General features: G+C 35.2%; 1 protein-coding gene across 2 annotated transcripts in view; it reads left to right on the top strand.

The window, feature by feature from the left end:
• The window catches only part of LOC100890679 (voltage-dependent calcium channel subunit alpha-2/delta-3), a 74135-nt gene that overhangs the window by 20860 nt on the left and 34775 nt on the right, over window positions 1-18500 (top strand). For both annotated transcript variants that reach the window (XM_003725539.3, XM_003725540.3), the window contains exons 3-5: window positions 5196-5309; window positions 16545-16604; window positions 18189-18357. In XM_003725539.3, the coding sequence (XP_003725587.2) occupies window positions 5196-5309; window positions 16545-16604; window positions 18189-18357 (343 nt within the window). The remainder of the gene's footprint in view (window positions 1-5195; window positions 5310-16544; window positions 16605-18188; window positions 18358-18500) is intronic.

The following is an 18500-nucleotide window of genomic DNA, read 5'->3' as shown; positions in this document are numbered from 1 at the left end:
GATGGTTTAATCCAATAAAAGAAACGATTGGTGTTGTAAATCGAATACACACGTGTAGAGTGCGTATTAAAAAAAAACACTCCCTCTCCTTTATATATGATTAATCGTGTACAGGGTCCCTTACTCCTAATATTTAGTGGCGTATCCAGAATGGTAAAATATGGGGCGGTCTCTTCAATTTATGACCCACTGGCCCAATTTTATCTATAAACATTTATTGTTATATTCCGAATCAAACTGATATATTTTGAAAGAGCATTATGATGGAATACTTCAACTTGTTTGTTTTATTTCCGAAAATTATCATAAAAAACAATAACACAATATAACAAAATCAAAGACTTATATAACAATGATAGAATGATAAAACGGTTGGATAGTCCATTTCAGAGCCATTAACCTAATGGCTCTGTTCTTCCATGGAGTCCAAGATCTTCTGATCTTCTATTTCGAATCTCTCGAGGGAGAGCATTACAGACCGAAATCCCTGCATGAGCAACGGTTTTCACCCCCAACTTAGTATTGAACTTAGAAAGAACAAGTACTTCAGACATTTCTTTTCATTCTGAATTATTTACTTCAAAATTATGATTTAATATGTAATGTCTGGTAATGGAGAATAGTACAGAGAGAGAGATATTTATAATTCGTAGCCCTATTATGATCATTAATCTCGTTGTCACTACAGTGTTTTGTCGTGTAGAGATACTTAAATCTTGTTCGTAATGATATTGTCTGCATTATTATCAATGTAAATTAGTCGGCAACTCTAATTATCCTGTATACTATCCAGAATGGCATTATCTAAAGATAATTAGCTAAAAGTACCTCATTAATCTTTCCAGCCATCAACCAGCAGTGATCTCGACTATCATTAAATGAAAAACAAAAAACGAATTTAATGATAGATCTCAACAGCAGATCTGAAAAGATTTAATCTCGCACTGAATGGGTTTTTGAAGGATAATCTGCATCTTTATTAAGGATGAAATATATGCTGACAGGAATGTAGGAAGAAAAAAAAAGGTAACATAATTTGAAAGCTCTCCACGCCATCTTTGATATTGTAGCATTAGTCAGAGGCAGATACAATGGCTGTATATGATTAAGAAGACATACACTGACTGTTTCATATCTTGTCTGGTATGAAGCTTTACTTATTTTGGAATTCTGCGGCTCACCATCATCTCGTTATTATACATTATTATGATCATCCAGCTCCATTACCAAACCCATTTGGGTGAAATGTAATACCTCTACATTTCTTTTAAAGTCTGTTGCAGATGTTGCATGATTCGTTTTGAAAGCCAATACTGATTAAATCAAATAACTTTGCGAAAATACAACCCATATTCCTAATATTGTTTCAAATTTGCATTTCATGAAGAAAACAATTGGAATATACATCTCACATCCTTATACCTAATGAGAACATTCCCCCCAAATATCAGAAAAAAGAGGTAAAGTGCGAGAATTAATGACAACGTCATGATTATATGATTTGATATCATGAATAGAAATCTCAACAGTAGACTACCTTTTTTCCCTTAGCTTCAGGCACTTAAAATGATTGAAAACCTTGCTTGGGATACAACATGTCAATGAGTATCATTTTTTTTAAATCGCTGTATTCAATTTTGTAAAACGTGATACAAGATAACTAATTTCTTGTTGTCAAGTTCGTTTCGTGAGATGAAATTCTAATACCGGGCGACAGATGGAGAAGGAATTTCTATGACCACATGATATCAATGTTAGGTCCATAATATCACTGTTTATTTTGTTCATCTTTCAGGGACTTCCCTTGTCCTACACGTATAAGCGTGACTGATCACTGCGGAGTCAACGTAACGTCATCCTTGTGTTGTTTTATTGATTGGTCTGTTACGAACCTGACTCTCTACAGCCATCTGGCCATGCTAACAAACGGGGTTAAGATCAATATCGCAATCTGCACACTAAACATGCAGACAATACACTTGAAATATAGTTTCGTCCTTGCTTTAGGAGGCGGCCAGTTTGGAATCAATAGCTAAAGCCAGGGCACAACTGGATCCATCAAAATTACATTAATCGTTGTTTTTATTACATTACTGTATTTTCTGAAAGAAAGGAGACATCTTTTCATTACATAAAAGTTTACATGCATGACCTCACTTGCGAAAGGTTATACTCCAGAAGACATGACCGATCATAATCATATTCCTGGTACACCACAGCACTTCATAACCAATGTAACAACCACGCTTCTGTTCAGCGCCAAACCACAAAATTAAACCTACCTCTTAGCAAGAGACGCAAATGCAAACAAATTGTATATGTGTATCATCTATGTGAAATCGCTAATTCAAATATATTAGCTGTTTATACACACGGTTTCATATAACTCTAATATCACAAACGTTAATAGAATAATTGTTTTGAACTTTGAACAGAGCTTCTTGCCTTTTTGTAAATATTAAGTTATATAATTCTTTTGATTTAGTGTAAAATACCAAAGCTTTGTATTTAATCACAGAACACATTTTAGCCTAGATGTAGAATAGCTTATAGCTTAAGTATTTATTCAATAGTTATTCATACTATTACCTTCTCATTCGTACCAGACACTATTAACATTTAATGCTATTTTCTGGCCCCATTTATCTTTCCAATGTTAAACATTCACATTTCATTGTTATATTGATGTCATTTTTGTTTGGATAATAAAATTCAAACTTCACTTCATTTCATTAAAAGCTAAATAACATTTATACCAATACAAGGTACCAGTATACACGTGGCGCCTTACATTGGGCGCCAGTACGCCACTTGAATACATATTGCAGGAGTACAATATATTAAGTTCTACACCTGTTTCCCATTACGTATTGTTTAAGTGTGCACGTGCGTATAGGGTTCAATGCACTGGGACCTCCACTTATCCTTCTTCAAGATAATACTACCTTAACCGAATTTTCAATAGTTCCTGGAATCGGAGCATGATATCCATCATCCACATAACAGTGAAGTTAACACAACTATCGCGTAAGAAATGTCGCATGCATTCTCTTTCCGCACTTGTGTTTCTTATGTTTCTTAATACCCCCAATTTAAAATGCTGAGAGATTTTCAGTGACTCCTTTGAGAGAAATGTCACCTAATATAAATCAGGGTTAGTTAAACAAAAAAAGGCCTCGCCCCACTATGGTGTGATTAGGTGCTCAGTGGAGATACATTTAACGATGAAGCAAATTAAATAGGTATAATAATGTAACCTGCCGTGACAGTTAATGATGGGGCCAATTTTCGTAGTTCTTAAGGGACAATTTTATAGGGAGTAATTATCATGGGCCTCCATGGTGCATTGACGCTGAGTGATTGAATGGTACGCATGGCAGGAAAGGAAACTGATTAGAATGCGTGTCACATTTACAGCTTACCCGCATCTTCCGAAGATGCAAGAGGTCATTTACTTTAAACTGCCACGTGATCGGTCAAATCGAGCTCCGTACCTCACGTGCAAAGAGACTCTAGAGAGGCCGTTCGTTATTATCTCCATAATCAGTATAACACATAGTCTAATTAGAAATAAAGATAGGATGGATAGCCTATTTCAGAAGTATGAACAACATACAGCTGTTTTCCCATCGGGGTATTTTATAGGGCACAGTGTTACATAACATGTACAGTATACACCTGTACAAACAACATAGTAGAGAGCTTGTAAGGTAAAAACAACGGTATAAGGGAGACCATCTTGACGTGGTATCCATTTAGATGGGGCCTATTGCCCTTTCTTTAATGAGCTCTGAATTCCGGACAGAAAAAAAAATATTGATCTGACTTCCAAACTTACTCGCTATATCGATATTGAAAAATGTGTCCTCATTCTTGTTACAATTATCTCCAAATAAAATATGATCATGATGATTTTCATTTCCATAGAAGAACTTTAGATAGGGTTTAGCTTATGTTGAAGCTCATAGGTGAACAAAACTGTGAAGAAAATTCAAAAGATGATGTTCTTTTCCTAATTAGACAAAATAATAAGGCATGTCTTATTCGAATTATTTCTCCACATCATTCCGTTGTATCGAACCAATAGGATTTAATTGGCTCTGATTTGGTATGAAAATAGTTCTGTCATGAGCATCAGATATTTGAGTGACAATGGTTAATGAAGAATGCTATATAAACTAGGAGAACTAGCTCTTTATCATGTTCATCTCGCATTGCCATTACTGCTACACTGGGCGCTACAGTGTGCGTGAGTTTTCAAGGATTTTCTATAATTTGACAATTATTCTGCTTTTTATATTCCTCATATAAGAGAGAACAAATTGAAAAATGTACACAATGGTACATAAAGTTAGTATCTTAATTTGTATCTATATCGACTTCTTGGAAAAAAATCATTAGTCATAGCAGAAAAAAGAAGAAGAAGCTACGGGTAATAATAAAGGAATTCACTCTCAAAATGTACCATTATTACTGTATGCTGGCGTCATTTTGTCTATCCTTAATATATTTTATGTCCTTGTTTTCGTGTGAGAGTGTATCGTTATCCCTTACAAAGAAACCGGAACTGTAGCGTCTCATTTCACAAATGGATATAAAAACGGGTTGGAAGTGGCCAATAAAGTTTCAGGAATACTAATTTATTTGGAGTGAAAGGCCTGGGGCGTTTCAGCTCATCACCATCCAGTTGGGAATATGGTCTTATTTTTTCCATGCATCACACTTCCAAGTAAATTAGTTTTTTTTTCCAAGTCTTTTGAGGCTTCAAATTCATTCGCAATTTATAGCAGCCTGCATGTTTTGGGTCACTAGTTTTCAATTTATCACTCCTCCCATAATCATCGCTTTACATTTGTTTTAATCGTAAAAAGAATGAGTTCCACAATTAGAGTTTGTATGTATACACACTGTTATACAGAAACATAAGTGTTGTATTAATCACTCACTGGAGCAAAGTTTATGACAATCTCAGCAAATGGTACTCCCACCTTTCTTTGACAATTTTGTTTGTTTTGTTTTTTACGGTAAATGATTACTCTATACCAATACATAATACACGATATAATCAATTTAATTAGATCACTGATATCTACACCTAGTCACCTTTAAAAAAGAACTTCGATTTTCGCGTGAGATTTAAATAGGTGTTGTATTTATTTATTTGTTTGTCTATTTATTTGTTTTCTTGTTTTCAGCAATATAGCAACGAACAGAACATTGAGATCGTACCTGTTGATGGAGTGGAGCTGGTTCGTGATATGGCTCACCAGATGGAGACAATGTTACAGGACAAGGCTAAAGCTGTCGAGGTATGTATGCACGTATGACTTGATGGGTGACGTCACTCTCGAAATGTACAGGAGTGAAAATTCATTCTTGTGGGATTAATATTAGGGATCACTTTGTATGGATTTGAAATCCACGCTAAAATAGTGAAAATCCACTCCCAAAAGAGTTGTTCAACCACAACAGTTTCAACGCCAAAGGGAGTGATCCCTGATGACTCCGAAGAAAGCAGATTTTCACTTCTCTGCTTTAAGAGAGCATGACTCTATACATTAGACAGCATTTATTTATTTAAAATAATGTGTTTTAATAATATAACTAACTATACAACTTGTTCGAATCTATCAAGTGGCAGCCCGTTAATGGGATGAATGAAGGAAGATTTTTCAACACACTATACATTAATGTTTTCTTTTTGTAGTATATCTTACCATCAATAATAATAATAATAATAATAATAATAATAAAAATAATAATTGTGATTTATATAGCGCATAATAATCATCTAAGACAATCATTATATCTACCCCTTGAAATTCTCAACTCTGACATGACAACGGGTGTTCCAGAATATGTAGGCGTGAAGAAAATGGTCTAGGAACGTGAGACGTAGCTGTACTTAACAAGTTTATTACGAGCTTTCGGCTTGTGAGGCCTTCTTCAGGTTCTTGCTTGTGTGTTGGGCTGTCGGTGTGTTTTTTCAGTCGATGTGATATATGTGAACGTATATATGTGTATATAAATATATATACATATTTTACTAAAGGCGTCATAAGTGGGACATTTGGAGTGAAAAAAATGAGTCATTATGTAGACATTGTCATTAGGAGGACAATTTGGTGTCCTCTTAACGTTGTTTACGTTTTATTTCTCATGGAAGGCCCAATTTTGTTATATATCTCTCTCTATATAATTTGACTAAAGGCGTCAATGGAAGGACATTGGGAGTGAAAAAATGAGTCATTAAGTAGACATTAGGGTTAGGGTTAGGGTTAGGGTAAGGTTTAGGTTTAGGGTTAGGGTTAGGTTTAGGGTTAGGTTTAGGGTTAGGTTTTAGGGTTAGGGTTATGGTTAGGGTTAGGGTTAGGATTTTTATGATGTCCACTTAATTTACCATGTAGGGTTACCATATATATATTTACAATATATATATATATATATATATGCATATATATATATATATATATATATATATATATATATATATATATATGGAGAATGGAAGGTATTGGTGTGCCAATGTAACCTTTACTGAGCCTGGAGGATCACAGCTAATAGAATCTATAGCTGAGAACAGATTCCGAAAATTGAAGGACAGAGAATCAGATACCGCAAACTACATTTGACGACCATGTCTAATGATGCTAATTGTTTTTGCATTACGCTTAGTCGATCGGCCAGAAACCAAAAAGAATTAGCGCGACACTTAGGTAGACACACACCATGCCATTACAATATTGCACATTAAAAAAATTAGCCTCGTGGACCACAGTTCTGGGGAAGTATTTGCGGGAAAGGAATGAAGGTTTAAAAGGTGAAAACGATTATGGTGTACAGTCAATTTCAAGATTGATTTCTGATGATATCAAGCTTGTGTGATTATCATTGTTAAAAGGCTACATGAATAATTGACCAAGCTATTTTTAGGTGTGGTAAAAGCATTATGATTGGCCTTTTAAAGGCGATTTTTTAATATTTTTTTATAGGTAATAACTGCAATGTTTCCCATTAAGTTTTAATGAATTTTTTGTTTAAATACATCTTTTCATGAAGTGACTAGGAGGATGAAATTTAGTGTTGGTATGTGACATTTATACCTCCTCATAAGTTTATTGATTAATCTCATAAGTCATGGATACCATGGAGACTGATCAATACAGTTCTAAGAAGATATAAACTTTTACATGACCAAGAATGATCCATATTTCCACAGTCATTTCAAGAGAAGATTTTTTTTTTTGTTTTGTAAAATGAATTTATTGATAAATATATGCATTTGAACACATCAAACAATCATACACAATCGATTGAAATAACACCGTAGCATCTTAACATAGTTCAACTAAAACATGTTTCGTTTTCTTAAATAACAGTGTTTTCAAAAATGCATAGCTTTTTTGTTTTACAGTACTTTTCGATCTTTAATCGGTTGTGGATTTATCTTTTGAAAATACAAAGAATAGAGACTTCATGTAACATGATGCGATTTTTTGCTTGCATCAATGTTAAATAAACTGCGCATTTTGCATATATTTTAAAGGCGATTTGATTTTACCACAAAAGCCAAATATTAGTAATGGACATGAGATTGATAAGTAATTCATAAGTTTTCGAGTGAATGAATACAAAAATCAAGATACATCACCAAATCAGATGAACCTCAGTAACAGTGAATACCAACATTCTTATAAATGAGAAAGGAAACGGCGAAAAACTTAATAAATAGATCAGAAGTATACGATATCGATATGCAATTGAACAATAATTGCTGTGATTCCTAATTACATCAATTAAGACAACTCTTAATTTAAAGCCTCGAAATTACACCAATGTAAGTTTTTTTAATTGACGTCTTAATGAATTAAATTATTAATTACACGATGGAGAGATACTCGTAACGCGATAAAACGAGAGTTTAAAATCGACATCGAGCGAAGGTAATAAGTATAATTAGTATTAAATCCCTAACATTATCCCCTTCAAAGTAACAGTTGATTAGCATTTTCTCGGGCTTGCAAAAAAAAAATCACCCCACCGTATTGGAAGAGAAGGTTGAATTCTAGGAAGAGGTGAAAAATAATTTGTGAGCGTTATCATTGTTATAAGGCAAGTTTGGAAGAACACCAGATAAAAATGTTACCTGAAAAGCATGGCTCTACAAATGCCTTAATATTCGAAATATGGCATGTAACAGCATACAATTGGGAAGGATTTTTATGCCACAAAAGTCATGTTCGTGTAGTCCCATATACATATTTCTGTGTACTGTAACTTTACCAAGACTGTGCCAAATTTCTTATCACTTTGATGATTCCAGAACCTTGCAGTACACACTCAAACTTATAAGCTAATTGATCAAACTTTTCTGATCGATTCCACACCGTTTCTTTCAAAATGCAATCGCATGACCCGCACAGCATCGTCAAGGGCGGGGTTCGCAATGTTTTTTGAAAGCTTTAATTAGTACCTAATGACTCAGTGTAGAAGTGTTGTGGTCCAGTGGATAAGTCTCCGGGTTCGAACCCGTGTCGTAGCATTAAATGTATTTTGACTAGACTAATCTACATTTGCCACACTACCCCCCAAGCGAGGTAAATGGGTACCCGGTAGGAATGGATTCCTTAAAATGTTTGAGCGATGTAATGGCAGCTGTGCTAAAGCCGGAGTAATACGAATGGAGCGCCATGACTGGCATTGTGCGAGACATGAGCGCTACACAAGACTCCGATATTATTGTTATCATTTGTATTGAGCATCCAGTGGGGATGACGTCTTCGCATCTATGACAGTTAGCGAATGGAGGATTAATGTTGGTTAGATTTTAACCAAATATTCAAAACATGTCTTGATACTCTGCTTATTTCAGCGAAGGCCAGTTTACATAAGCTGAATAAAGAACAACAAAGCAAAGGAATATGCTACACTTTAAGGATTGTATTGTTTATTCATAACATAATGAGACAAGGCTAACAAGCTTTAAAACATAAACATACATAATAAAACCGTATGTGTACGCATGAAGTAACTAGTATTTTCTAAATTTCTCATCTGTATTAATTATTTTCATCTACCTTTAAAGTTTCATTCGCAAATGTCAGAATTAAGAATGACCGTCCATGATAAAATGTTTATAGACAAACACCTCTATTCTATAAGCGTGAGGTTGTAAATACAGTACTCTATACACACCACTATGTCTGGTGTCTCTTCATATAGGCCTACTATATTTCACTGTTCATAGCTCAGTTTCTGACGGATATTCCCCATGTAATCAGTGTAAAGGTAAGTGACCCTTTAAGTTGTTTACACTATAAGCATTGCGACAGCATGTATACCCTGAATGCACCAGTATCCCCACTCAACCTTCTGGTATTTCATGTGCATGGTCGGTGTTGGTACAGCTGGTAAGAAGATACCAGAGGGAGGGGGTACACCGAGCAGGTTAATGTCGTCTAGAGTTCATTATCGTCTGCGGAGTAGCAAGTCCCTTGAGGCCGGCTCACCTTCTCATGAAATATTGCAGGTCTGTAGGACCCGCCATTTTGCTTCGCTGAAAATGAATTTATGGTACCAAAGATGAGAAAAAAAAACAAAAGCGATTAACCCAAGCGCAGGCGTCCAGGCATCACACCTTAGACCAGTGCATCGACTGCCCGTAAGAATTAAGACCGTTACCACCATCGACAATACATACATGCGTCACTAACGGCCTTTTAGTAGACAGCCAACGAGTAGCTAACGTATCCTATGATCGATGTTTGACACGTCATTTCATGTTTGTCAGACATTATTTTCATAGATGACAGCAGACATAACACATGTGCAAAGCATTGACAATCATTTCCATGCCGTTGATTGCTATACTTATATGCTTTTCTACGAATATGAAATAAAACTTCAGAGCCCCATTTATTCCAAAATGCTTATATTACTGTAACGTCGTGTACTATCAGGCGATTTGTAAATTTTATAAAAAGCAAATTATTAATTGAATATTTCAGGACGTGTATGCCTCTCTTTCAAACTGATTAAGTGACCCAGGCCTCTGGCACTTAAACAGTCGGGGTGGTATTCTGGTAGCGCGTACTAAGTTAGTCCACACTTTTATGGAGTGCCTGTTGTCAACTCATTTATCCTGTACAGATTATTTTAATCCTTCAAAGAAAAGTCTCCAAAAAATTAATTTTGCAATGAAATGGGAAGAAAAAGATAATATGGGTATGAACTGAATTTCCAAAAAGTCTTTGGTAGATTATCTTTGTCATGAATATTGAAGGAGGAAGATGAAACCTAGCATTCCATAGAAGTGTGAACTAAAATTCTTGTTTAGTCTGGACTTAGTCCCAGCTTAACTTATGAGAATACCACCCTCGATCTTTGTGTTTCGTAGTGTTCTTTACGATCATATCTTGTCGAATAGATATTCAGTCTTCTTACAAAATCATGCAATATAGCTTTGCCAACCCCCGCCCCTACCTATCTGCTTTATAGAGAAAATGAAGCGATTGATATCATGCGATAAAGTGCATAACTATGAGCCAACAGGTTATTGGTAGCCTACAGAACTATCAACGTTTTACTCCTCCCCTCCCACACACAGACACACTCACACGCGCGTATCTTCTCCCCCACAACACCCGCCCACACACACATAATAACGTAACGTATGTGATAAAGACATTTACAGGTGATTGTTGCCAAACCCTAATAAAACCATCTAATGTATTATTTTCCAAAACAAAACCTGTTTTACCTGTGTTTTGTATTTATTGGCGTTACCTTTTCGTAAAGGGAAATCCATGCTTCTAAGGTTGATGATGAATAACATGTTATTGAAATTACATGTTCCTGGGGGTAGACGGGTGTTTCAATGCATAATTTAGAATATACTCGTAATCCATTTTTTGTTGTTGAATAACTCGCGCACGGATCATTGAAGGCCATGTCGATTTGAGCTCTTGGCCACACATTCTACACGCCTAGTTAAACATACAAAAGCCCTGGGAATCATACACGGATTAAAGAGAATGTTGGGTTTTGGTAAAGGTGCAAACAAGAATTGTGAGCATTTTTATTCCCCCGTCGAAAAATATTACATTGGTAATATAAACATGAAAAGGAAATCCACTTGAAATTTACCTACAATTAAAAAAAATTGTATACATGTAAGTAGACTAAATATAATCTAAAACTTAGTACCAAAATTTAAGTCGATGCCACAAGCCACATTTGTGTGTACATATATTTAGTATATGCTCTAATTTTTTTAATTTATTCGATTTTTATGAGCGCTGGGTCCATTTTGTAACAATTACGATGTTTCCACAAACACAAAAAAAACTTTTTTCTGTTACCACGATTAAACAAATGATTCTAAGCAATTTCAATAGCCTTTTCCTTCGCATTTTGAAATGTGTGAACAATTACATCGACAGACATATTCCCCGTATTATTTCTATAGGCAGTGTAATGGCGTACCGAAATTGCCCTCGACTTTATTTCCTGAAAGTCTACGCGATCGTGTTCTGAATACAAAATCAACATAACTTCTACAGTTTCTTCTACGAAGCAATTGCATGAAGAGTACTCAGTTTCTCTTAAATGCGCTCATCGCAGTGATCTGCGGTGGAGTTATTTTTTCAATTGGTGCTCGAGCTTATGGTATAGGAATATGAATCCACATAAATGATTGTGATAGCATTCGATATACATGTATATACAAAATCATTAATCCACAAATATTAATTGAAACACTAAATGTCGGTTGAAAAACCAATGTCGCGACTTGAAGGAATACTGGCATAATGACTTACAGTTATGTATATTGGTTGGACAAGATTCCAATGTACCTCAATTTTGTTTTAATGAATCCATCTGTCGTTTTTCAATACCTATCGAGAGAATGCAATGAGAACACGAAGAGCATTATTAAGTTCGGTGAAAATGTTCCAAATTGAAATGTAAACCTTCCAATCTGTTAAAGTATTGGGACTGGAAATTATTGTGCAGAGCCATTTTTATTGTGCAAAACAATCCTATGATAATATCTTGTGAAGATGTGGAAGTATTAATCGTACACAAATATTTTCAAATTCACAAACTTATCAGCTTTACAAATCTGTATCTCATTGTCTTCTTCTCTTTTTCCCTTTCATCATGTCATTCTCTTTTATTTCTTCTTCGTCTTCTTCACCTTCTTCTCCTTCTCCTCTCTTCTTTTTCCCCTTACGCTCTAACTCCTTGATGTGACAAAAGTGCTATGTGTTGTAGCCTAAATATAGTACTTTTGTTAAGTTTGTTATAGTGAATGGAATAAAATAACCATTTTCCTTCCGATACCGTCCAATATTGTTACATGGAGCACCTTCCTTTTTTTCCAAGGAAAACTAATTTATTAAATTAAGTAGGGTCTCCGATGAGAATAATTCAATAACTCTTTGGCAGTGAGTGTGGGCGTGTTGATTAGTCATACAAAGGAAATGTATTTTTAAATAACATCTGGTATAAAAGAACTAGCTCGGACTTCTACCAGTGAGCACGCAGCAGGTTTGCTTTTAATCTTAATAGCAAACGAACTCCACTGGACATGCATGTCGTGTTTCTACAATGTATATATACAATTAATTAATCTAATATATTTTCTGAAGGTATGCCTGTGCGATGACGACCCAACATCGTTAACTTGTTGATAATTGCATGTATTGGTGAGGCTCACAATATTTGAGAGCAGAGTCGACTTATTCCTTTAGAAATTGTTATCTTTAAAATATGATATGTATACGTAACTTTAATGGTTATCTGCGTGACTTTTAAGTCAAAGAAAGCAGCAAGTGCGCTTTAGAATAAACGCACACACACACACACGCGTGCGCACACGCACACGCTGATATCTAATCACACTTGTATCAATGTACAATAAATTCACTAACAGTTTCACGATCAAAATGAATCGTATAACTATAATATAATGTATTAGATAAAGGTCAGCATGGTAAATTCACTACAAACTGCGTTCATTTTCTTACTGGATATCTGAAATACAGGGTAATGTGATTTTCTCCGATTGACTCTAAATCTTCCGACGGAGCGGAAAGACCATCGCAAAATATTTGCATTTCCTAAGGAAATGTATGTGAGCTCCAAAGCGTCCACTTAGACTTTCGATTTTAGTTTAGAATGAAATGGTAATGGACTTGCATACAAAGTGGCTGTAGTATGCAACGTAATGGAAAGCGAGGAGGGTTTTTTTTTCTTCTCCTGTCATTGATGTCCCCTTGTGACGTTACTTCGACTAATAAAAAGACTCTGGCTCGAATCACTTGACATGTCTTTTTGTCTGTCAGGTCACTCTTCTTCTAGTGATGTGAGCGGAAACAAAAGGTCAATTTTATAATTGAGGTAAGATGCTGAGAATTAAACAGTAATTACGAAGAACTAGCCGTATATTAGGAGATTTCTGTGAGTAAAGAAAATTCAAATGAATGTTATGAGGCCTGTTGACCGCAAATGCAATGGTTCATGAATTGCCCCCCCCCCCATGAAGTCACGCACACATACATGCACAACAAAAATCAACAAAATATTTCTAATAATGTAATATGCACTTTATAAATCTATAAATTGAAGTAATATAATTAATGGCCTATTATTATTAGTAGTAGTAGTAGTATTACTTATACCGCGGTTTTCCCATAAGGCCCAAAGCGCTTACAGTAAATATCTTATACTTTAACAAGATGTGTTTTTAAGGCCTTTCTGAAGGTAATAACTGATGGAGACGGCCTAATTGTAAGTGGGAGATCATTCCAGTATTTTGAAGCAGATACAGTAAATGTCCTATCACTGGCTAATGTGCAGGTAACTGAATATGTGAGACGGAGAGGATCACTGGCTGACCTCAATGCCCTGGTAGGTGTATAAATTCAAACAGGTATCTAAATATTGTGGAGCTTGATTATTGAGTATTTTGAAGACAAACAAGAGCAATTAAAAAAAAATAGGATGAACAAGGCCATACAACTATAATCTCTGTAATACTATTTCAAATTGTTGCCAATGGTTTCTTGATTAAGCGTTTTCTTTCGTCATGCATTGGCAGATGACGGTGTTTTTTTTTCTCCATTTCATGGAAAAGGATGATTGGGTCACGATACAGTCATGTTGCGATGTCGTTGGAAAATAAACGTCAACCGTTTTACTACATCAGATATGAACCATGTGGATGGGAGAAGTATTGTTTGTCGATCGGAAGACCTTTCTATTTTTATTGAAAGTACGTGATTGCCATGACAGCCTCTGCATGTGCACACATGGAAATATAGCGTATATATCGCATTTTAGCATATCTGCATGGAATAACAGCTAGGATATATACATAACAAGGAGATGCATTTTTCCCGCCGTCTTGCTTTCTCTCTTTCTCTCTGTCAGTCGATTCCACTGTCGTATGTTCCTCTCTTTCTCTCTCTCTCTCTCTCTCTCTCTCTCCCTCTCACTCTGTCTCTCTCTGTTTCTCTCTCTGTCTCTCTCTTTTTATGCTTTCTCTTTCTCTCACTCTTTCCGCATTTAACATTCAGTTTAAAAAAACAGTTATGTTTCTTTGGGTATTCATGTACAAAATAAAATAATCAGTGTTCACACTTTACAGGGTAAAGGCGGAATTTGACAAAAGCACGAGGCTTGTGACGAAGCCCCCATAACAGGACAATTAATTACATTAGTTTATAAGCAAAACACAATCTGGAACATGCACTAGAGACTATGTTTAACATAAACTATACATTTCAAAGTACAAGTTAATGGAGCGAGTGAAGACATGCTTTAACAGACTCATTCAAATCAATTTAGGGTTTGGGATCAGCAAGACGAATATTTTAGGTTTAATATGTTTACTATGACTGTAATACGACAGAGGAGAGGGTAAACCTCTCTCTCCTTATACCATCATGTGCACGCATAATGTCTCATAGTTTATGCGCTTAATTTGGAGAAGCGAGTCTCACTCATCCGATATAAATCAAATAAAGCTTCTGGCTGGGCTGACATTTAACCTATTAACCCATATCCAACCGTGATTCCATCCGCAGTTGCTCTGGAATGCCAGTTTGAGTTTGTAATTACCCTTCTTCTAACTGGATGTGTATTCTATAAATCTTGTTATCCTTGCCAAGATACGACGATGAACCCTCAGGCGCCGTGATACGTCCTCTGAAACATATTTTTGGGGGAATGATTGATAGGGTGCAAACAGCGCCAATTATTCTGGAGGTCCAGAAATCCTGGGGGGTGTTTCATCAAGCTGTTCGTAAAGTTACGCATGACTTTACGAACGACTTGTATATGAAAAGCCAAATGGGATGCTCAATCATTATTAAATACATCAAATAAAGTTTAACTGTGCAGATATAGATTAACATTCTTATGATAACAAGCATTTTTAATGCAAAGTATATTTTTTTGCCATAATTTAATTAAGGTTATCGAAAATATCAGAAAAAACTTTGGGCGTCCTATCTGGCACTTCATATACAAGTCGTTCGTAAAGTCATGCGTAACTTTACGAACAGCTTTATATAACACCCCTGGGCTGGAGGAATGCGGATTAGACACCATCCAGACTTAGAAAAGAACCCTGTTGGAAACCTTTTTATTTATTTGACGTAATCTTAGGCTGATGTGAACTTATTGTTGACATAAACATCCCGATCAACAAAAAAAAAACAAAAAAAGGATAAAAATTGCCTCTCTGTTTCATTACCTTATCTTCTAGAATAAGTAGCACGTTTCTGCCGAATTATAAAATCATGCGGCTGTCGTGTCATCAGAGGTGGAAACGTTGGATTACATTAGCTTAATTAAGTAATTTCTTTCAAATCTAACAATCCGACTGTTGCCCTACTGCAAAATTATGTTAACCGCTTTGATTAATTAGGGAACGCACTTTATCTAATTTTCCATCGCTGCGCTAAAATCAGAAACTGGTGTTTTAGAGAGAGAGAGAGAGAGGGGGCGGAGAGATTAAGCTATAGATAAATAGATGGAAATAGTTAGAGATAAACAGAAAGAGAGATAGAGAGAGAGAGAGGGAGAGAGGGGTGAGAGAGGGCGAGCGAGAAAGGGGACTGTGTTAGAGTTGGAAATCAGCATGTTAAATGCTGCTGAAGAAAAACTAAAGTCTGCCGAGAACGATCGATAGAGGATTGTGATTAATTTTAGTCCTAAACATTGTGAAATTACGAACAATTAGTTATGTTGTGTTTATGTTCGTTTATCAAAATGATTAAAAAGCTTTGTTATAATTATGTTTCAGTATGTAAACTAGGACTTTGAAAAGGGCTGTGCTTCCATGTTATATACTAAAAGGAATGGGATTTTGAGAAGTAAATTCAATTTATTTAAAAACAAATGCACTGTAACAAGATGTGTCATTGCATCAGTTGAGATAACCACTTAAAACTCATGTTCAGAATATTTTGCGTACCTTTATTTTTCTGTGTCTTTATTGTGACTATTAACTTATTATATTTCCTTTCTTACAGAGAATCGTTCAGGCGGCCGAGGAAGGTTTTCTGAATCATGACTACGACAATGCAACAGAGGTGAGATTTGAAGGGGGGAAAAAGATAAAATGATATATGTAAGTGTGCACATCTTAAAGACATATTATGTGAATCAATGACCTATATCATGTTTGCTTTTGTATGACAATTTATTTCAATTTGAATGACTTTTACTTTTACTTGATCATTTTTTATCCCACGAAATTATTAAGGCATACACGATTTAATCAACCAAAATTCCTGATAATACACTTCGTAAACATTATGATTTAATGAACAAAATGTTAAAGTGATATCTAAGTTTAGCAATAAAAATCCTTCTTACTGTGATTTTCACATGCACAACTTTTCTCATATAAATGTGTTAAATAGAAAGTCAGTCTAAATAAAGAGATGTTCTATTGGCAGAGTTATCTTAGACCGCAGATCTTTTCCAAAAGACTGCACATCTTTCAAAGGACACGTTCCCTCCGCTTAAACCGGAAAGAGGAGGTTTGAAACAGGTTTCGCATTTCAGGGATGTCTAAAAGTAGCTTCTAGAATGACACTATATAGTAGAGTGTCAAGTTTGTGGCTTCTTTCACACTTTACTACGTAACATAATCCTCTGTTGTATGTTTCTATACATGCCCTTTGGAAAAACAATTTGACGTGAAGTCTACGAGCAAATATGCATAAAGATCGAGAGGAATATGAGCGTAATATCAAACCAGATTATTTTATCCTATTGTCTATTTTTAGCCTTGATATTTGCAGATTTGCCATTTAGTTTTGCTGGAAAGAGAGTGACGAATTAAACTAAACCTATATAGCCAGCCCCTATCTTCTAATTTTTCTCTTTAAATAATGTATTATATTCTAGTCAAATGTATAAACGTACCTTTCAAACATGTTGTAATTCGACGGATAAATAATATCATTACCGTGATCATAATTATACATAACTATTTAGGACGTAGATATAGTGGATGTTGAAAAATATGTAACCTGTGAGTGCAAGCATTTGGTATTTCCGATGATTATAAAGTATGTCTCACATGTTGTTTGATTTGTCAGTTTAGTCATTCCCTTTTCCATTTTACGTTTAAATCTGCCTTCAAATCAATCGGTTTTTACTCTTGAAGACGAGGCAGAAATTGCACGAAATACACAATTACGTCAAGGAAACATCCATGTACTGTATTCCAGACTTGTAGACTAGCTTAAATTTGAGCAGATAAACAACAAATATAAATCCGATAATTTGGAATACGGCTATCTACATAAATATTCATTAAGGTTTATGACGTTAATTGGCAAATTTAAGCCGTTAAATTGGCCATGCATGGGTCAATTTTTTTTACTTAGTCATCTTTCACAGAAATTTGGTCTAAGAAGTTACATCTGCTAAAAACGATTTTAACTGATGTTACATTAATAAAGCGTGTACTTCTTATTTACTTTTAATATTTCAACACTTAGATGTAAATTCAACGGTTTAAAGTAGGGGCAAATGATATGCACTGTTCGAGTAGAGCTTTTCAGGTTGAAAGTGACATAACATTGTTTGTAAAAATGAAATAACCTGTTATCAAATTTTTCAGATGATCCTTATTTCCAGTTTTTGTCAATTTTTGTTAACAGTTCACGTACTACAATGCAATACTTATAAATTCGAATGCTACAACGAGCCCGGATTTAGAGAAAGATATCCGGAAAGACCTGGACGTTACACCGGATTCCCATTTTGAAAACATCCCGATCAACACTTCTATTGCAGCTATTCAAGTGCCAACTAACGTGTACAATCAAGGTAAACAATCAAGTTTACAAGTCATTTATATCTTTAAGATGGTCTCAAACAGACCACTTTTTTGTTAAGAAAGCGAGAAAAAAGGAGACTTTTAGTAAACTATTAGTGGAGCTGATTTTCATTTAGTTCATATTGGTCTGCAT

Source organism: Strongylocentrotus purpuratus, unplaced genomic scaffold (genome assembly GCF_000002235.5).
Source record: "Strongylocentrotus purpuratus isolate Spur 01 unplaced genomic scaffold, Spur_5.0 spur5_scaffold_6, whole genome shotgun sequence".
Taxonomy (NCBI): Eukaryota; Metazoa; Echinodermata; class Echinoidea; order Camarodonta; family Strongylocentrotidae; genus Strongylocentrotus; species Strongylocentrotus purpuratus.
The sequence above is the reverse complement of the archived record's forward strand: the minus strand, read 5'-3'. Positions and strand labels throughout refer to the sequence as shown.